Genomic DNA, 22,126 nt, shown 5'->3' on the forward strand with positions numbered 1-22,126 from the left:
AACCCTAAAAACCATGCTTCAAGCATATGGTGACGCCAGCTTCGTAGCAGTGGAAGGAGTGGTCAAGCTGTTCTTCATAAAGGATTAGTGGTGAATTAGTATGGTGAAATATGAAAGTAATTTGAGTGGTGAGTATATTAGTCAGTTATTTGGATTGAGAAGGATAGTGGAGGGATAGAGGGAAAAAGGTTTGCATTTATATAGCGCTAGCTACAACTGTTGATGTGTTGAAGTGCTTTTTCGGTGAGTAGCACACTACTTTGGAACCCATAAAGGATTAGTGGTGAATTAGTATAGTGAAATATGAAAGTCATTTAAGTGGTGGATGTTAGTCAGTTATATGGATTGAGAAGGTTAGTGGAGGGACAGAAGAGGGAAAAAGGTTTGTATTTATATAGCACTTGCTACTCCTGATGGGGTGTTGAAGTGCTTTTTCGGTGAGTAGTAGCTACTCTGGAACCCATAAAGGATTAGTGGTGAGTGAGGGAGTGTAAGTAAGCAACTGAGGCAAAGTGCACAAGCCCTGTGTGAGCTGCTGATCTCTGAATACTGCTGAAACCGTGATCTTAACCCCTTCGCCGCGAGGGTAATTCCCCTGCGGCGTGGGGGGGGCAGCGGCGACGGCGCTGTGCTCGTGATGAGCCCAGCTCGTCATGAGGCACAGTGGAGCTGTGCTTCCGCCCACTGATTGATTCTCTCGCACAGGCGGGGAATCAATTGCGCGTGGGAGGGGCGCGACCGTTATGATGAGCCCAGCTCGTCATGAGCACAGCTCCACTGTGCCTCATGACGAGCTGGGCTCGTCATGAGCATGCTAGCAGTTACAAAACACCCTGCTGTGGCAGGAACTCACTGCAGAGATAACAATACTAAAAACTGTTTTTTAAAATCTACCATTTATAAGTGCTGTAAATGACAGATGTTCCTATCACCCAATTTATTGTGCTACATTTACCGACTTTCTGAAGGATGGAACTTGTGACCTACCATTCAGTGCTTTGATCCGGCAGAAAACATTTAAATAATTGACAAAATAAAACTGTGACACGATTACAGTCCTGTCTGCATTGGTCGGGGGAAATTAAATGGGGGTATAAAGCATAAAGGGAAGCGTTACATTTTGTACTGTAAAATGCTGAACATATTTATGTTTCCTTTTGGGTACATTCATTTCTTCTCTCCCCCTTTTCCCTACTCTTATTGGTTCCATCTGTCTTGTGCTTAGACCGCAGATATGACGTTTTTAAAATTATTGGGAGGAAGAATTAGCATATGTGACGATATTAGGATAAGTTATGTCACGCAAATGATGACTTCAATAACAACAGAAAGTGACATCAGTGCAATGATAAAACTATCAAAATAAAAGTCAATTGAATAAAATAGCACAAGAAACTCATTAATATAGATGAACGGCTGACAAAAATAAGGTGTCCTCACTATGATTTATGCAAAGCAGCTGTAGGCAATTAATAGGGTTGTATGAAGGGTTCCCCTGAAGTGGTACTCCTTCATGAAACCCCTACAGGACCCAGCAACTGCTTTACAGTAAGAGCAGCTCTGAATAAACTAAACTATTGTTCAGGTTCTGGCCCTTCCTGCTAGATGTGATGTATAGCCTACTGAGAGCGACTCAACCTGACATCCAAAGGCGTGAGTCTTACACGCAATGAGTGAGACCTAAGGGGTCTGGTAGCAGAATTGATGCATTTCCCCGTATTACCCATTGGGTGAAGCCACCTGCACACATTTGAAATGGAAGAATGGGGATGAGTGAGTAACAATATGCCAATAGTGCTTCCTAATAATGAGATATGAGGGTGGTACAGGTTGATGGTGAAGAAATCTCCTGAACCATGAGAGAGAGCCCATCTCACAAATTCCCTCAAACGCTAGAAACACGTGGCTGACGTCATTCCTTGAGCTCCACCCCTTCCCTTGTGCGGAAGAAAAAAAACACCTCAGAGCAATATACGTCACACAGAATGGGGCTTTTAATAAACCGTTAAAAACGATCAATGGGTGGGAAACGGAATGCCAATGCGGAGGAGGAAATGAATGCGACGCCCCGCAGGTCTTTAATGTAAAAACCCGCGTTTCAACACTAAACGTTTGCTTTGTATTTGTACCCTCCCTCCCCCCTGCAAAGTGATGAGGAGGTAATGAAGGTGTGAAGGTGTCAGGAACCGAGCACACAGAACACATTGTATGATCCAGACCAGCCAGATACAGCATGGGAGAGATTGTGAGAAAGAGATGTTGATTTTCTTAGCTCATTTTTTTTTTATCGCTTCAGTTCCTTTTGACGCCGAACTCTATTTTTAGAATTTTTTACAGTTATGCATAAACATTTATTTGTTAAAAGATTCTTTGAATGTCGTGTCTCATGTGCGTTTCACCTTCTTAATCTCGTTGAGATGGTCACGTCGCTCACCCAATAGCCCTCGAGAACACCCACCCACAGGTTGATGACACGCCTTCCTTCCCAGGCCGCTAACCTCAGCACCTCTTGTGGAATAAATATGCTTCCGTCCAGTTTGCCTTTGCTTTGTCCCCAGCAGGGAGCGGTCAGAAAACGCCAAGTCTCTCCCCCACTGCTCGTTCATTTGTGGGTTTTAAGGCACAGCTGCAAAGGGTCTTTTGGAGAACTGGAGTGCGTGCCCTGTGGAAATGAAGGGTGTTACTACCTGCCCTTCCACATACCCCTTTGCGGTGCTTGACCAGGGGGCCTCCTGTCAGTGCTTCAAATGGGCCTGTACTGCCAGGCAGTGAGTACCAGCACTTCTTTTCATTCAAAGGGAGAGTACTGGCGCTTCTACGAAGGTCGCAGGTACCGTGTGATAGTGAATACCTGCATTTCTTAGTTTCCAGTTGACACACTCCCTCCTTCAGACGGTGCTCTCCAACATCCACTCGGTGCTGCTGAATGTGATCCTCTTATGACTGAGTGAGGGCTCTTCTGAGTTCAGCTCGGAGGTGGACATGTGTCTCTTTGTCCGTGCCCTCCTCGGATAGCTGTGGCTCTGAAAGAGGGAGTAGTCCCCGTCAAAGGAAAAGCGGTGGTGCTGAGTCCTGGAGAGTTCCCTAGGCAGGAGGCAGGCATTTCCCAGCTTGCCCCGGCGGGATGGCATCTCCTGGTTGGAGTCCAACAAGCACAGGGACATGGAGGAGCCACCCATACTGCTCTCGGTTTCTCGGTCCTCTGAGGACAATAGGGCAACAGTCTGCAGGTCCTCAGAGGCCCTTCTCTTCTGTCTGTTCAGCTCGGTCATCATAATGTTCGAGGGGGCCAATGAACCCTGAAAGGCTTCGTCCTTCGGGAGGTCAACTCGCAGTTGCTCGGCGGGTGGCTCCTTGGCAGTGATGTTGATGGTCTGTGGGAGCGTCTCATACTTATCATCTACAAGCTTACAACTGGACTGCGATTGACTCCCAGGCTGGTTTCCATTAGTCTGTGAGTACACATTGCTGACCTTTGCCTTCTGCTGATCATCCTGGTTGCTGTAGACCTTGTACCGAATCATAAGTATGATGATGAAGACCAGGACGGAGGCCACAATGATACCACCGATGATAATGATCATTGTGCCACCAAGGAACTGGGTGTGGATGGACCGACACTGAGTGTTTTCACCCTCAGTGGTAAATTGCACACAGCCTACGACACGGGTTGCTGTCAGGGAGGTGATGCCATCATCATAAACAGCCAGGACACACAAGTCGTAGTCACGGCCTGCCGCCAGGTCATTTACCAGAAATGTTTTACTCGTGGGTGGGATCATCCTGAAATGAAAGAAAAAACAGGTGTTAGACAGTCATCTAGCTGACCTTCTCCAGTGTTCTAATTTCTCTACATTAGGTGTAAGCATTTAAGTCCCTCTTAAAACATTCCTTGAAGATGTTTTTAAAAGTCTGGGTTGAATGTTTTACAATCAATTAGAAGCCCATGTCTTGGAGCATTTTCCACTGTTTGTTTATTGTGACTCTCCATTGCAGAGTTTACTGAGTATGTTGCACCGTGTACTTGTAGCTGGATTCTCACAATATACCTTAAAATCGATTCCCCACAGTATGTTCAGATTTGGCCCAACCGCAATGTGTATTGGTGGATCCCGCATCATATGCCTGAATTTGTGTCCCACAGCATATTTGGGGAGAATCTTTTATAGATAATAATGACCACGTGGAATACATATTATGTAAAGGTTGCTGGTGATTGCCCCTTTGTTGCTGGGTTTTGAGTTCTACATAATGTGTTGGTTTGAACTCTTACAGTTTCCATCTCCTCCCAATATACCCGCCTGGCTTTTCCACAGAATGCCCTAGTGCCTCACTGCCATATGCTTGTAGTGGCCCTAATGTGGTTCTAAGGTGGAACTCCATGTGAAATAGATTATACAAGAGGTGAAGAAATATGTAGGCAGGAAGAACCCATGATCTGGCTGTACTGAGGAAGATTAGATTACAAGAGAAACATTTTTTATTGGGCGATTTCAATAGCATTCAGAACAAGTATTGGCAAGGCCAATAGGTTTTATGTTAATCACCAGCCTGTTGGCATTGTCAGTTCTTGTTTTGTTTTGTCATGGTTTTTTCAACAATGTATTGTTGGGACGTTGCTGAGTGTTCACTAATCTAAGAAAAATATTGACTAACAGCAAAAATATTTTTCTGGTCTCAAAAAGCACACTTTGCCAAAATAATCCCTAGCATTTAAGGGAACTCTTTTGTGTGTGAAGGTACTCCTTGTGAATGGGTAGAATGCCATCACTCACAGTTAAGTTAGCCAGTGGTTGAAGCAGTCTGATACCTTGCCTCATGTTGCATGCTGTAGTGGGAGTAAGATCAGTGGATGAAGAGGGCTCGCTGAAACCTCCTGTAAGTAAGTATATTTTACGTATAATTTTAATAAAATCAAAATTACTTGGCTAAAGCCAGACCTCAAAGGCTGATGCAAAGGTGTAAAATCAGAGGTGATGTGTAATTTGAATCCCTGCAGTTACCAATACCCCGAGGACCCATGAATTATCCTTAGGGTCAAAATAGGGGACCGCTCCCTAAATTCAATCTTGGTTTCAACCACCCATTGTGACACCCTTCTCCCCACCCAGAGTAATGTGGTGAATCCAAGATAAGACTCTAGGATTGTATTTTCATATGTCTTTATCAAAAACTAACACAATGCAAGGGCAGTGCTCAGCACATATGACAAAATTAAGCTAGTGAGGGGTTCTTAACTGATTTTCCACCACACCTGCTCAACTCAAACAGACCACCAATTGGTGCACAAGGAAATTACTTAGAGCCAAGACTCCATGCGAAAGTCATACAATGATCTTTCCAAATACCACCTGATGAGATCAAAGAGAATACCATTTAAAGGAAGTGGGGAATGAATGGCAGAGCAATTCTGTGCAGGATGCAAAATTTAGAGAAAACATGACACAGAGGTTTTAGGAGCTAGCAGAATGTTTCTTGGCTTTGACATAAGTGTAAGTGTGAGGATTAGGTTTAATCTCAAACATTAAATCAGTCTTTCAAGTCAGCTAGGCTGGTAAAAGGGCGAGGAGGGGTGAAGCCAGATGAAAACGACTTATATTTGTGGCCTCTCAGCTACCCAGGTAGACAACTTTAGTTGAAAAACTCTAGGACCTAGCATTTGTTACCATGGTAATTGCCAGAATTCTGAGGCACCTTCTACCTCTGATAGAGCCTTTTTTAAAGAGAGTGGTCAGTTAAAAAAATGCTCAGACTAGTTAATTAAGAAAGAGCACTTTTAGAACCTACTCCTCATCCCCGTTAGATATGAGTCCATTGTGTTACTTACTCCCGGAGTATCTGACATCAACAGTATGTTTATTGATGTGAATTCAATTTGGCCAAATTATTAACCTCCCAAACATATTGGTTGACAAACTGTTGAATGCTTTGAAGTAAGTGTATTATACTAAATGTGTTTACCGATAAAATACTATGTTGATACATGGAAATATATCAAAGCTTCTTTTCAACATGTCACTTAAACTAAACCCGTCAAAAGGAAGACATAGTTTGAGCATTGTTGTGTTTAGATTTGAGATGTAAGCCTGCCGCACATTATTCTGATACTGCTGAGATAGTCATCCAACTGATTGTGTCCTCAAAATTTTTCAAGCACAATGTTTGCATGGAGTATGTGTGGTGTCCAAGGAGTTGGGATAACTTTGAAGTTATTCCAATACACAACACCCTTTGCACAAAAACAGTAGGCATGAGTGCAGTGAAAAAATGAGCAATGCAAGACATGCGTTAGATTAGTGGTGCAAGTTATTGTTTAGAAGATTGAATGTGGTGAGGAGGGTAAGGTCTGGGCCATCCCTCTCGTATCATCGAGTTTAAACGAAAAGACATAAAATGGCCTGCTAATGTATAGCTGTGTTCTCAACGTAAATTCCTTAAATGAAAGAAGCATTTTACATTGCAAAAGCTAATATCTTCTTGGCAGGAAGCCACTCTAACCTCATTGACTACATTATGTCTGATATGAAAGCTTGGATTCTGAGAGGCAATTTAAGGTCATCGTGCAAATGGAGAGGGAACATAACCAAATAGATTTCTCTCTTTCAAACCCTATTTTCCAAGCAAGATAGCATCCCCTTTTAAAAATATAATTGGATGAGGAAGAAAATTGAATAAAAGAAGAGTGGTAAGTTGTACTAATTTAAATCAATAGCTGAAGAAGATATATTTTTTTCATTTAATTTAACTTGCAGCTCCACTTCCCCCAGCCGAAACTACTAGTAGGATTTAGGATTAGGACACTTAAAGAGTGTGATATAAATACTGAGGTTTCTTTGCAATAACCTGTCAAATGCTGCAAGTTGGGTTGTACCTCTGGGTATTTTGTGTTACAGGATTATCAGAAAGTAATTATAGCCTACATTTGCTAAAAATGTCTGCTAGAATAGTGTGTAACTAATGCCACAGGAATATTAATTCGAATGTAATGTAATATCTCTATACTGATTATATCCATCATATTGCCTGCACTGATCTACTGGCCACACCAAAAACTAAAAATCAGGTCTAATAATGTTTTGAGAATGTCTGATCATGTAGGAGTAGCTATCCTGTTCAATATTTTCAGTACAACAGGGTGCAATAAATAATGTGCAATAAATAATATGCATACTTTAAGATTATCAAAAGAAAGTTTCTTAAGCTACTTAGTTACCTCGTGAAAATTAAACAAGTTTGTTAAAGATATGTAAACAGAACATGCTATTGAACGAAAAGGTGAAATTTGAAACAGTTGAAAGGTGAAACTTTGAAATGGCAATTGTAAGATTTGTGAATTGTAGTATATTTTGTGTAATAAGCTATTTTATTCCATAGGCTACATGCAAAGTGGTAATAAACAATACAGTTAAAAAAAACGCAACTCCAGACACCATTGAAGCATGTTTGGTTAAGGGTAAGACTTATAATCTATTTAATGAAGTTTCCCAATATTTTTCGGTGTATTCGACCCATTTAGGAAAACAATATGGGCTGGGTATCCGCCTTTTAAAAAAATCCATAAGAGATCAACAGTTTGTGGCACAGAACAGGTGTGAAATCAACATGTTTACCACAACGTGTCTCCAAATAATTACAGAAAGTAAGAGGAACAGATCACAAATAGCTTTAAAAGCCACAGTCTAGCAACAAGTGAATAGCATGGAATCCCCACAGCCAAATCACAAACATTCCAAGATGGAATCCAGCTGAGGATATCGGAGGATTCCACAGTAGGGTTTAATAATTCTTTACAAGGCAAAGGATGGCAACACTATTGGTGCAGGCATCCCCTCCTAAAATCATTATAATTCAAAGCCAAGCCAGTAGGTGCATTTACTTCCTCTTGACACTTAGGGGTCAATGCATTTGTTTCCCTAAATAGAAACTAAGTTTAAGAGACTCAATCCCAAATAATCTCCTGGGCAGAGATATTTATCAAGCAGGACATTGGGTGGGTTGAATTGATAGTAAGAAGACTCATGGAGATTCTGTCTGATCTCATTGATGTACAAGTGGAAAGAAGAAGACTGGGATCATTTCTATTCATTGAGCCTCTACGCACCTAGAAAGCCACACAAATGACAAGGATGAATGTTCCTATTTAGTGCCAAGCTGTGTGCAAATTCCAAGCGTGATCCCGTGGTTCAACTATCTCCTTGCCAGAGTCCTAATAAAGCATGCCAGAAATTCCGAGCTCGGGGAAAAGTACATAGCAACCTAAGAAATAAGGAAATGGTGCTGAGCCTACATAAGGACTGACAACCTGTGCCCATTGATAAAAGTCTAAGGTATCTTGAGCACCAGCCCTACCGACATCAGGCATTGAAAACCAAGGGACACAAGTCTAAGAGGAAACCTGATAAACAAATTCATAGTTATTGTATAGTTTGATGTTTATAATAACTTCAGTTATTAGTTAAACATTCTGGCACTAGCTGACCTGAACACAGCTCTAAAAGTCGGACCTTAACCTGCACAGTTCAATCAATCAATCAATCAATCAATCAGTATTTATAAAGTGCAGCAAATCACCTGTGAGGAGCTCAAGGACAGTTGTGTGCGAAACGAGGTTTTCAAATATAACTAGGATCTTTGAATTTTTCAAGATTATTTTGTTCTTGCATTTGCTGATTTTTTAGAGAAAAGCTCAAGAGATTTCCATCTAGATTTCAATATTTGTGATATTCTTGATTTTGATCATTCTTAAACAATAACATTATTTTTTATCAATGCTGTTCCTCTTTTAATTGTTTACTTTTTATAGTATTTTTCAATAAAATTTCACCATACTTTTACTGGACCTCAAGCTCTTTGTTTCTCAATTGTTTTGCAACATCCTTGTTATGACTTGCACAACCCATAATCTCCTGCTGGACTAAACACTGAGCCTGGCAAAATCTATCTAAAGAAGATGCAAGGAAAACCTTGGAGAGCACAACTTCTTCTTGTTTGTAAATAATTCTATCCTTGAATTGTAGATAAAGCGAATTTGTAATTTATATTCTATTTCTATTGCCTCAGTGACTTTCTTTCAAAACTTGATTAAAATCATTGGGAAGGCAAACATATAGGCAGATTTGCTCTTGTAATGAGCCAGGACAACATAAAGAGATTTAAGAGTTGCTTCTGCTGCTCAGTAGCTCTTCTTTTATGTGCAAATCAACATACAGCAGGAACTGAGAAATGCCAGATGTGGAACCAATCAAGATATCAATTATATAATTTATCTCTAGAAAAACTGAACCCAAAGGTGCAGCTATTTAACAAATTAGAGCTTGTGTTCCTGACAGGAAGGAAAGAAAATATCCCAGTGTCATATGTCCTCGTACATTGGGGTCCATTTGCTGGTATGGTTTTACCACTACATCCCATTTATCTTTCATGTGGAGAAATTGTGTGCCATTGGTTGATTAGATACACAAGGGGGTGCACCCTTTAAATTACATTAGATGGTGATTAATAAAAACGTGGTTCTCTACTAATTTGGTTCTGCAAATTGCCTGGGATCTGACTTACTGAGAGGTGAAGTCTACAAGGCAGAAAAGTTGTTTGGATACCCCTCTTACATTTACTGGTCAGTTCTTTTGGCAATGGAGGACTCCTTCAATAAAAACGAGTGGCAAACTGTCAGACATATTCTTTCCTTTAGAAAGGGAGCAAAAAGTATGGCTCTTGCTATTTCCTTGACCAGCCAATGCAGTGGATAAGGTTTTGGGAAGTCTGTAAGCCTCCGGTGCGGAACTGTATTGAAGACCTTGCTGAAATGGAAGAACACCATTTTTATCACTTGCATCCTGCTCAAAATCCCATGTAACATACTCAAAGATTCTATTAAGGATGTCCAACATGCCTATTGCCTTGGAAAACAAAGCAGCAGCAGATGCTATTATCAAATGGGCCATGATATTCAACCAGTGTCTTGCACATTTTTGTCTATAGATTTCTGCGTCTCTGAAGGGAGATGTGCCAAAGTATAGCTGCCAAATTTACCCCTCCTACCTCTTTATGAATTGGGATTACATCTGTTCTTCTTGGTTCCCTGGCATCACATCTGTCTCCAGAGAGGCTTTTAGGAAGGTTTTCAGTGGAGCTGCCAATGCCCCTTCAAGCTCAATCAGTATCCTTGAATGTATGCCATTTGGCTCTGACGAGTTATCCACTTTAAGTGTGTGAGTTCCAAACTGATTCTCTCTTCCATAAATTGACAAACACCCTGTTCCATCTCCACTTCAACTGTGGACATACATTATTGTAGTAGTGTCCATTTCAACACTTCCCAAAATGAGCTTCTTAGCATCTTTCACCGCTATTGACCACAAATGTTACTACATAGAATCAGTAGAGTCAGCATTTGAGGTTCAATGCTCATTTGGATAACATCATTCTGGACTCAAGGAATGCAAGAGATATCAGTGTAATCCCTCTCCTATATTCTAAAGTATATAGGGGCATATTATCAAGACAGGCGATAAAATTATCACCGCTTTAGCGGCAGAAAACTGCCGCTAAAACGGCGATAATGGGCTTGATAATATGCTCTATGGAATTCCAATTGAAGCTCAGGTTAGATGTCCTTCACATCTAACATGGGCTTCAATTGGAATTCCATAGAGCATATTATCAAGCCCATTATCGCCATTTTAGAGGCAATTTTCTGCCGCTAAAGCGGCGATAATTTTATCACCTATCTTGATAATATGCCCCCATAATGTGTGGTATATGCCACTGCTATGCTCTCTCGCCCTATTCTTGAATGTCTATCTATTAATTCTAATAAAGCTGGTTATATCCTTTTAGTTCCCTTTCTTCAAAGCAAGAGTAAATGAAACCTCCTCTGGAAATTGTATTTGTTCTTCTTACATACCTTATAATGTTTTACTGCAAGATATCACGTACAGTGTATTGGTACGTGGTTAGTCTTACGATGTGTACGCCGGTTGCATTATATAAAATGTATTAGTGCAGGACAAGACTAACAATATGCTAATATAATGACATACTGTAAAATGTATTTTTTACATGACATGATTTACAATTTATTAATGCAACCTAACGCAAAACGTATTAGAACATGACATGACTGACGACATATGGGTGTAATGACAAAATGTAGAAAGTATTAGTGCATGACATGACTTATGATTTATTAGTACAAGACATAATATGCAATGCGTTGAGACATGACAGGACGTTCAGTATGTTAAATGTGCTATTACACACAGTGTGATTCCATCCAGCATTAGATAGATGGTTTTATCCTATGCTCTTCTTAGCTCTGTGCTTAGTGTTTGTTTGAGAAAAAGGCATGTGCTGACACAAATAAACTCATACTCCTTTTACTTAAACCAACAAGTATATAATTACACATTTGGTTGACTGGCATAAGTCTGTGTTGTTTAGATGCCAGAATGGGTCCCGTTTACCCTCGATATGTGTGGATCGTGAAAGTTCTAAAAATACGATTTCTTTCCCATGTGAACTCTACAGCGGTTGCCCATGATATTGCCAACTCTAAGGAGAAGTAATGAAGATGGATTTCTTGCCCTTCAACAACAAGCGTTCACACATCTCCAATGCCCACTACGTGCAATTTGGAACACATGCACAAGACCTGACCTGTTACACACACCAAGAACATCTTGAACAATTGACCCCTTTGACAGCCAAGGTCACAGCATCTTGTTACGATTTTGAGCGGCAGCCAAGAAATGGAATGCCTCTGTGATATGGCACCCATTATTTTAATCAGACAGCACTGCCTAGTGCCTTGGGACTCCTTACCCCTCTCCTCCTCGACCCATCAAATGTTGGTTTTCTCGGTCAAAATTGGACTGCCGTTACTTGCCAGACCCTCAATTCTACCACCGTAAAGATGAAAAAGATCAAGAGTCCTTGAGTAATCCACGCCGGCCATCTCCAAAGATCTTCAGAGTCACAAGACCCTCAAGTTATGGAGAACAATCAACATTTTCTGAGGCCCCCAAGTGAGATGTAAAACCTGCTGTTGTTGCTAATTCTCGTATTAATTTTTTCAAAGGACTACTTGAAAATATAATCCCAGGATTGCATTTAGCACGACAAAGGGGGTGCTCGGCTTCTTCTGGGTCCAGATCTTCTGAAGACTTCATGCTTCTCCTAAAGTCAGTTTTAAGATTTCTATACTCGCCTAAAGGGCCTCTTTTCCACCGATCGTGAGGATCCGTTGCGATCATTAGGCATTGATGACAGCACCTCACTAACAGAGCCAAGTGGAAAGATTCTGCTCCAGAACATATGGTGATAAACCCCAAAACATAGGTCATAATAAGGAGCCTCAAAACCCCCCTTCAGATTCTTTCCATGTATATGGTCGCTTGTTCCATCCTTCAACAGCATGTAAAGTGATGGTTCTCCCTTTTGCTCTCACTCTCTTGTCTGTAACTGGATCCAATACATTTTGTTGCGGCAATGTCAATATCCTCATTGTGTGTCAGTGTTGAACGGCTAGCGGAGTCTTCACCCATCTTGTCTCATCTCTATGCCTTTCCCTCCCTCCCCATTCATTCGCTGCTCACGCAGAGAGCTGATCCAATGTGTTGTTATGGTTTAAATGTTTTTGTTGCTTTTCCTCTGAGGGTTTGTACACCAAGGCGTGTTGTGCCAATTCTACCTGCCCATGTTACCTTGAGATTTCCATTTCAATTTATGTCGCTTCTGTACAAAGGCACATGTGTGCTGAACGCAATAAAAGCATGAGTAAATTACATTATACTGACAAATGGGAAGATGACTCCAACCCTATTTACATGATGTAGAAACTAAACTAAGCTGACAGAGACGGCTCCAGTCCTATTTACCTTTTCCAGAAATAGACCCGCTGAAACAGCTCAGTTCGTGTAACTTCTAGTGATTCCTAGATTCTACAGTGCTGTTTGAAGGTTGCGACCTAGGCAGTCTATGCAAACCCATGGTCTCTAACTGGTTACTGCGCTGAGAAGGAAGCAGAACACCTGGGCCATATTATACATAGTGTTCTGGGGATGCATCAGGCATTTGTGCCTACCTTTCACACCTCTGGATCACTATTTTACCACAAAAGAAGCAGGAGCGTGCGAGGCACCTTCTTTAATATAGACTGTGCAGGTGCTAAATGTGTGCTGACACGATCCCCAGAAGGGCTTGCCTTCATCAGCATAGGGGCATAACCCCATGCTTATCCCAGTGCTGTTTTACAGATGTGGGTGCAGAGGCAAAGCATAAGTGGTGATCAGTCAGTGCACCCTCTGAAGGCACCGTTGTGAGTAGGGCTCAGGGGTCCCAGGCACCCCTTCTCTTCCTCCTACAGATGCAGGGTAAGCTCTGCTCCACCTTAAAATGAAGGGTGGTTGCCAATGCCATGAAATTAGGCCAGTGGCTGGAAACAGTCACTTCAAATTTCACTTATGTGCTGTTGTAAGTGCTGGTGCGGGCTCACACATGCAATGGGAACAGCGTATTTGCTGCGATACAACACGCTGACCAGTTTGGGCGCGGCGCACACTAAAGGGTACACTTCAGGACAGAGAGGGACAGTGCACTCTATCTCCAGTGCAATCCTAGGTCTAATGCAAGCATCCTCAATCCCTTCTCCCCTGTCACACCACTTCATATTTGTGTTCTTATTCCACGGGGAAGTGTGTCCTATGAGTTTTTTCAAGACCAGCACCTTGAAAGACGTCGGGTGTGGCCCTGTACTAAATGCACTTGTAAAGTGAGACCTGCTTGTTTGCACAAAGAAAGAGCAAAGTGAATAAAGTACAAGATTTTCACAGTGAGCTTGAGGTTCTTTGTGGGGCCTCAGAGATCATTGCTGACTATGGAAAGTGTGGTATGCAATGCAGACGATATGTATCCATAATTGCAGAGGGTACGGCAGGAAGCGCAAGTGAACCTGCTTCTCGACAATGAATGTGCACCCTCTCTGCATGCCATCATTTCTCTGCCTGCTGCTATTCCTAAGCCTGAGTGAATCTTCTGTCCACTCTCCCGCCTCTTCTTATTGCCCTCTCATCTTCCGGTTATATCCCATCCTCTAGCCTGTTATCCTACCTCTATCTGTCGTCCCATTTTTATCTCTGAATATGCCCTGTGCTGGTAGCTCCTCCGCGGCGTAACATAAGGCCGTGCGGTGTGGGGGGCCCAAGCTCCAGGGGCCCCCTCAGCAAAAGTGCCAGGTGGTGGTGGTCCTGTCCCTCCCAGGACCGGGCTGGCCGTAGCGGGCCTCTGGAGTTTCCCCGGGAGGCCGGAAGGGTGGAGTTCCGGTTTTGCAATGGTGGAGGCCAGTTCTGTGACTGGGAGCAAGTTTTGCAGGGGTGTTGCAATATCTGTCACGTCCTCCGTGGCGACCACTGCACACTCCCTGCAAGGACGACAGTACCGCGCTTGGTGGACGAGAGCCGCGCTCCATCTCTACGAGATGCGTGAGATCTGGAGGGGCTCTCTGGTGCACTACGATTCCCGGCATCCTTAACTGCGCGCATGCGCAGGAGACAACGCTGCGCGGATCCGCCCGGCTACGTAAGCCGAGGAAGCAGAAGGAACGGCGCAGATTATTTCGCGTCGAGCTACCGAAGGAGGAGGACGTTCCAACGGCCTTGCTGATTCCATGTTGGCTTTGGTGGGGTAAGGGTGTCGGTGACACCGCCAAGAGTCATATCATTATAGTTCTTAGTATTCCGGCGTTGTGATTCCCGCCGCTAGTGCTGCCTTGAATCTCTGCCATAGCGGACCTGAGTGACACCGCCAAGAGTCATATCATTGTAGTTCTTAGTATTCCGGCGTTGTGACTCCCGCCGCTAGTGCTGCCTTGAATCTCTGCCATAGCGGACCTGAGTGACACCGCCAAGAGTCATATCTTTGTAAATCCCAGTATTTCGGTGTTGAGAATCACGCCGCTAGTGCTGCCTTTGAACCTATGCCATAGCGGACTTGAGTGACACCGCCACGAGTCATTACTTGCACATTATCGTCTTACGGCCCTGTTGGATAACAGCGCCGGATAGAATCCATTGCTGACACCTACATTGATGCTATACCTCCTGTATGGCAACGAAAGCGCCTTGGTATAACCTAGACTTTAACTCGAGGAACCAGTACCAGGTGGTATATCACCATTCTACGATTTCCTGCAACTTGTCTGCCAGACATCAGTTCTCCATCTTAATGGTTTAATTTCTGTGTGTATTGTTTCGTCATAGCAGGGGATGTAAGAGAGGTGCTGAACATATTGCGTAATTCCTTCTCCCCTTGTGAGGCCCACAGTCACACTGGTTATGGTGGGTAAGAAGCACATGTTCTGTGATTATGTGGCAACAGTATAGAGGAAGATCATTGCTGATAAATGTTTATGTAATCCACAGTTCTCTGCTGTGTATCACGTACAGGTGATACGAACAATCATACAAGCATCCCATATATCTTAGAGGGTCAGATGATGAAACAATCGTCCTTCTAGTTGTAGATGCTATCCTAGAGTTCTTTGTTTTTCTTTACAGGTATACATGTAGACATATATGTATCGTTGTGTACTTCCTGGAAGGAGGGAGCTAACGTATTGAGGTGCAGTGGGTGAAGTGTGTCTTAATCATCTTTTTTCTCCACAGATCTCCCTCCCCGCTGTTCCCTTCCTTTCCTTCCCCCGATTGACCCCCTCTAATGTCCGTGCTTTTACAGCATATCGGAAATTGAGGTTGCCAATAGGTGGACCACAATTGAGCAACAAACCGATCCTGAGAGGCCTCCGAGGGACCGTGACAGAATAATCTGCCCACTTAAATATACCTCTCCCAGTCGGTTCGTTGTTACGATGGCCACCTTGGAAAACGTCCTAGTTACCTTAGGGGCACTGCAGCAGGAGATAGCCGACTCCAGGGCGGAGATAGCGGCATCTAGGGCCGAAACTGCATCCTTGCAAGATTCAGTCACTAGGTTACAAAGAAACCCATTTGACGCCCAATCAGGTAGAACTTGGGGTGGGAGTACATTTCAGTTTGGATCATCCTCTGTTCCTTCCCCACTTACAGTGGAAATGCCTACACCCATCCCTTTGGCCGCCCCCGAGCGGTTTTATGGGGAGGCATCCAAGGTACAAGTCTTTATGACTCAAGTGTTACTACACTTTTCATGTAAACCCAAGGCCTTTCCCACCAATCAGGCTCGGGGGAGGCTTTTATGATCTCATACCTAACAGGTGACGCGGCCCAATGGGCAGTACCTTATGTGCGGCGCGACGACCCCCTTCTATACGATTGGGATGCGTTTCGTAAAGAATTCGAGCTGGTGTTCGATCGTAGGGCGGCTTCCTTCTCAGCAGATAGAGAATTGCTGGAACTTAAACAGGGGAATAAGGACTTGGTGGTGTACATCAACACCTTCCAACGTTTGGTAGCCGAAACCCAATGGCCAGAGGAAAAGAGGGCTGCTATCTTTTATCAAGGGCTGAGTGACGACATGAAAGACGTGTTAGCCCAGACAGACCCTCAACCATCCACCTGTATAGATCTTATCAACCTCACCTTACGGTTAGATTATCGCATAGGGGAACGCAGAGGGGACAGAAAGAAAGTAGAGCGTCAGCCTATGAGATTTGAGAAAAGTAGGGGATCAGGAGTGGGGGTGGCCCCGGTATCAGAACCTATGGACATAGGTACCATTCGAGCCCCACTTACGCAAGCGGAGAGAGACCTCCTGCGAAAGACTGGGCTCTGCATGTATTGCGGGAAAAAAGGGCATTTCGTTAAGGAATGTTTGGCCAAACCTAAAACCAACGTAGGGGCCAAAAGAGTGTCTGACTTGTCCTTAGAGGTCTTGCCGGAAAACTGATTCACCCAGGGAAAGCAGGAGGGAAGTCCTTGGGTGGGTTGCATATTCCTTCTACCATGAATACCATAGCATTGTCGTCTCAACATTTGTTTGTAACCATCACACTTAAAACGCTAGAAGGTTGGCAGACCTGTGAAGCCATAATTGATTCTGGCGCAACAGGATTGTTTATGGACCTAGGGACTGCCAGGCGTTTACGGATAGAACTGATTAGAAAAGACTCCCCCGAAGAGGTGTTGGCTGTAGATGGGAAGACTTTAAGGACAGGCCCTATTAGGTACCATTTCGATACCATGCACATGACTTGCGGGGAAGGGCATACTGAACTTGTATCTTTCAATGTCATCAAAGCCCCGCAGTATGGAGTGATCCTAGGCCTGCCCTGGTTGAAATTACACAACCCAACCATCGATTGGAAGACTAACCAGGTGGAGTTTACGAGTTCATGGTGCAGAGAGCATTGTACTAACAAATGGGGGGATATTGCTTGCAGTCAGGGAAGTCCCAACTCAATAGCCACGGCCGCAGAAACTGATGTGAAGTTACCTGCGTGGTACGCTGAGTATCAAGACGTGTTCTGTGAGAAATCCGCTGATATTCTCCCCCCTCACCGGCATTATGATTGCCGTATAGACTTAGTCCCGGGGGCAGTTATACCGTGTGGAAGATTATATGCACTCACTGAAGCGGAAAATACTCACTTAAGAGAATATCTAGATAAATACTTGGAGAACGGGTTTATACGCCCTTCACGATCCCCGGCAGCCTCTCCTATTTTCTTTATTCCAAAAGCCAACGGGGAAAAGAGAGCCTGCATAGACTTTAGGGCATTAAACAACGTAACGATCAAAAATAGGTATCCTCTGCCTTTGATATCTGTTATGTTAGAGCAGGTTAAATCAGCCACAATCTACACTCGCCTTGATTTAAAGGGGGCCTACCACTTGGTCCGCGTTCGGGAAGGGGACGAGTGGAAAACCGCCTTTCGGACCCGCTTTGGCCTTTACGAATATACCGTGATGCCATTCGGACTGTGCAATGCCCCCGCCGCATTTCAATACTTCGTTAACGAGGTGCTGCGGGAGTATTTGGACAAGTTCGTGGTGGCATATATCGATGATATTTTGATATATTCCTCCACAGAGGAGGAACATAAGGCACATGTGGGTTTGGTGTTTGAGGCATTACGACAGAATAAACTATTTTGTAAGCTCAGTAAATGTGAGTTCCACGTGAAAGAAGTAGAATTCTTGGGAGTGATGCTGACACCCTCAGGCCAGGTTATGTCAGAAAGAGAGATTAGAGCAGTGAAAGAATGGTCACATCCTACAAATGTTAAAGAAATTCAATGCTTTCTCGGATTTGTGAATTTTTATCGCTGATTCATTAACCAATTCTCTGCAGTAGTGGCTCCCCTTACCAAGCTGTTACGAAAAAACGAACCATTTCGGTGGACACCAGAAGCAGAGACCTCCTTTCAAAGCTTAAAGGATGCTTTTGTTACCGCCCCGGTGTTGATACATCCGGACCCTGAGAGCCCATACATCGTGGAAGCAGATGCCTCCGATGTTGCAGTAGGAGCCATACTCTCACAACGCCATAAGACGACGGGCCAACTTCATCCGGTGGCCTATATGTCCAGGAAATTAAATTTGGCCGAAACACGGTATACCATCGCCGAAAAAGAGCTCCTAGCCATAAAAGAAGCCTTTAGCGATTGGAGACACCTGTTATTAGGAGCCAAGCATGTGGTAACTGTATATACCGATCATCGTAACTTGCAGTTTATGAGATTGACTCGGATGTTGTCTCCCAGGCAGTTACGCTGGATGCTATTCTTTTCAGAATTTCACTACCTTGTCACGTACCGACCTGGGGCAGACAATAAAAAAGCGGACGCTCTGTCCCGCAAAGACATCCCTGATGGAACCCAGATAGAACATTCACAGTCAGTTTTGGACCCTCAAAGGGTCATAGGAGCTCTACAAACTGATACCTTTCTACACAAAGTAATCAAAGGGGTGAAGACTCCGTACTGGAAGAAATTGTTACGGAACCACCCGCAGTGGAAGATAATTAAGGGTCTCCCAATGAAAGGCAAACAGTTGTTAATACCCAATCTAACCTTAAGGAAAGAGGTCTTCCACTGGTGTCACCACATGCCCAGTGCGGGACATAACGGTATTAAGAAAACCCTAGATCGCATTTCTCGCCAGTTTCGGTGGCCAACAGTGGTGGAAGACACCACGGCCATGATTCACCGGTGTGAGACGTGTGTGACTGCTAAACCAGAACACGGGAAATCCAAAGGACTGTTACAACCCCTACCGCCACCTTTGGTGCCTTGGGAAACCATTTCTATAGATTTTATCGTTGGGTTGCCACTGGATCAAGGATGTACAGCCATCGTGGTAGTGGTGGACAGTCTCACCAAGATGGGACACTTTATAGCCTGTGCTAAAGAACCCATGGCAGGACAATTGGCCAAACTGCTTTTGTTTCATGTGATAAGGCTCCATGGCCTTCCTGCAAATATAGTGTCAGACAGGGGCCCCCAATTCACTGCCCGATGTTGGACAGCCTGGTGTAAGGCATTACATATGAAAACGTCCAAAAGTACCAGTTTTCATCCTCAGTCTGATGGGCAAACAGAAAGACTGAATCAGACTCTCAAGCAGTACCTACGGTGCTACGTGGAAAAGAACACCGACGCTTGGGTGGACCTCTTGTGTTTTGCTGAGGTGGCATACAACAGTGCCAAACACCAATCCACCAACTTCACACCGTTTTACAGTAATTACGGATACCATCCACGCTTTATCTCTTTGATTCAACCTGTAAGCATACCTGAGGTGCCGGAAGCACAAGACCGGGTGAAACACAGTCAACAAACCCTACACCTCACTCGTAGAGATTTGGAAAAGGCCAAAGGGATCTACAAAACTAAGGCGGATAAACACCGACAACCCACACCTATCTACAAGGTAGGAGATACAGTGTGGCTATCGACGAAAAACATTCGATTCCGTCGATATAGTGTGTTTAATCCCAAGTTCATTGGGCCTTATAAAATCCTCAAGGCGATCTCACCATTGGCCATGAAATTGGCACTGCCCAAGGCAATGAAAATACATCCGGTCTTTCATGTGTCCTTATTGAAGCCCTCATATACATCCATCAAAAAGAGACCGGCGCCCATTTGGATCAATCACGAGCCGGAGTATGAAGTGCAGTCGATTCTGGACTCAAAAATGAGGGGATCCAAATTGTGGTATTTGGTGTCCTGGAAAGGATACGGCATGGAGGAGAATTCGTGGGAACCAGCGGTGGGCGTGCACGCACCCCGGTGCGTTAAAGCCTTTCATGAACGGTTTCCCAACAAGCCTGGTTCGTGTCAGCGGTCGTTGGGAGAGGGATGTGCTGTCACGTCCTCCGTGGCGACCACTGCACACTCCCTGCAAGGACGACAGTACCGCGCTTGGTGGACAAGAGCCGCGCTCCATCTCCGCGAGATGCGTGAGATCTGGAGGGGCTCTCTGGTGCACTACGATTCCCCGCATCCTTAACTGCGCGCTTGCGCAGGAGACAACGCTGCGCGGATCCGCCCGGCTACGTAAGCCGAGGAGGCAGAAGGAACGGCGCAGATTATTTTGCGTCGAGCTGCCGAAGGAGGAGGACGTTCCAACGGCCTTGCTGATTCCATGTTGGCTTTGGTGAGGTAAGGGTGTAGGTGACACCGCCAAGAGTCATATCATTATAGTTCTTAGTATTCCGGCGTTGTGACTCCCGCCGCTAGTGCTGCCTTGAATCTCTGCCATAGCGGACCTGAGTGACACCGCCAAGAGTCATATCATTGTAGTTCTTAGTATTCCGGCGTTGTGACTCCCGCCGCTAGTGCTGTCTTGAATCTCTGCCATAGCGGACCTGAGTGACACCGCCAAGAGTCATATCTTTGTAAATCCCAGTATTTCGGTGTTGTGAATCACGCCGCTAGTGCTGCCTTTGAACCTATGCCATAGCGGACTTGAGTGACACCGCCACGAGTCATTACTTGCACATTATCGTCTTACGGCCCTGTTGGATAACAGCGTCGGATAGAATCCATTGCTGACACATACATTGATGCTATACCTCCTGTATGGCAACGAAAGCGCCTTGGTATAACCTAGACTTTAACTCGAGGAACCAGTACCAGGTGCTATATCACCATTCTACGATTTCCTGCAACTTGTCTGCCAGACATCAGTTCTCCATCTTAATGGTTTAATTTCTGTGTGTATTGTTTCGTCATAGCAGGGGATGTAAGAGAGGTGCTGAACATATTGCGTAATTCCTTCTCCCCTTGTGAAGCCCACAGTCACACTGGTTATGGTGGGTTAGAAGCACATGTTATGTGATTATGTGGCAACAGTATAGAGGAAGATCATTGCTGATAAATGCTTATGTAATCCACAGTTCTCTGCTGTGTATCACGTACAGGTGATACGAACAATCAGACAAGCATCCCATATATCTTAGAGGGTCAGATGATGAAACAATCGTCCTTCTAGTTGTAGATGCTATCCTAGAGTTCTTTGTTTTTCTTTACAGGTATACATGTAGACATATATGTATCGTTGTGTACTTCCTGGAAGGAGGGAGCTAATGTATTGAGGTGCAGTGGGTGAAGTGTGTCTTAATCATCGTTTTTCTCCACAGATCTCCCTCCCCGCTGTTCCCTTCCTTTCCTTCCCCCGATTGACCCCCTCTAATGTCCGTGCTTTTAAAGCATATCGGAAATTGAGGTTGTCAATAGGTGGACCACAATTGAGCAACGAACCGATCATGAGAGGCCTCCGAGGGACCGTGACAATATCTGTCCCCAGTAACAAAAGCAACAGTGCTTCACACTTGCACAGCCCGCCCCCTCCTTAGGGCTGGTCGGACAAAATTTCCAGGGCTGGTTCAGGTTCCAAACCTGGTCCTGGTCCCTTCACTAACTGTGCCACTGCTCTATCAGTGCCCCCCCTCTTCCTGCACCTCGTATGCCCACAGTGCCACCATCTCTCCATGTGGGTAATTCCTTACCTGGTCGCTCCTTTACCTTGTTTCCACTTTAGGTAGCAGCTGTCCCCTTTTTGTTTCTTAAACCTGCTTATTGAATCTACTCAAAGTCTGCTGACTTCTACCGATGCTGTCACGATGGTCTCTGCGAGCCTGTCTGAGGCACACAGTGGTTAATTTGTAAAATAAGAAGTGCAGCGGCTCC

At 44.3% G+C, this 22,126-nt stretch overlaps 1 protein-coding gene across 3 annotated transcripts in view; it reads right to left on the bottom strand.

Moving 5' to 3' along the window:
• Positions 1–1,969: 1,969 nt before the first annotated feature.
• Positions 1,970–22,126, bottom strand: part of LRFN1 (leucine rich repeat and fibronectin type III domain containing 1) — a 708,919-nt gene continuing 688,762 nt past the window's right edge. For all 3 annotated transcript variants that reach the window (XM_085624962.1, XM_085624961.1, XM_085624960.1), the window contains one exon: positions 1,970–3,783. In XM_085624962.1, the coding sequence (XP_085481088.1) occupies positions 2,889–3,783 (895 nt within the window). In that variant the 3' untranslated portion in view covers positions 1,970–2,888. The remainder of the gene's footprint in view (positions 3,784–22,126) is intronic.

This window comes from Triturus cristatus, chromosome 9 (assembly GCF_964204655.1).
Source record: "Triturus cristatus chromosome 9, aTriCri1.1, whole genome shotgun sequence".
NCBI classification, from domain to species: Eukaryota; Metazoa; Chordata; class Amphibia; order Caudata; family Salamandridae; genus Triturus; species Triturus cristatus.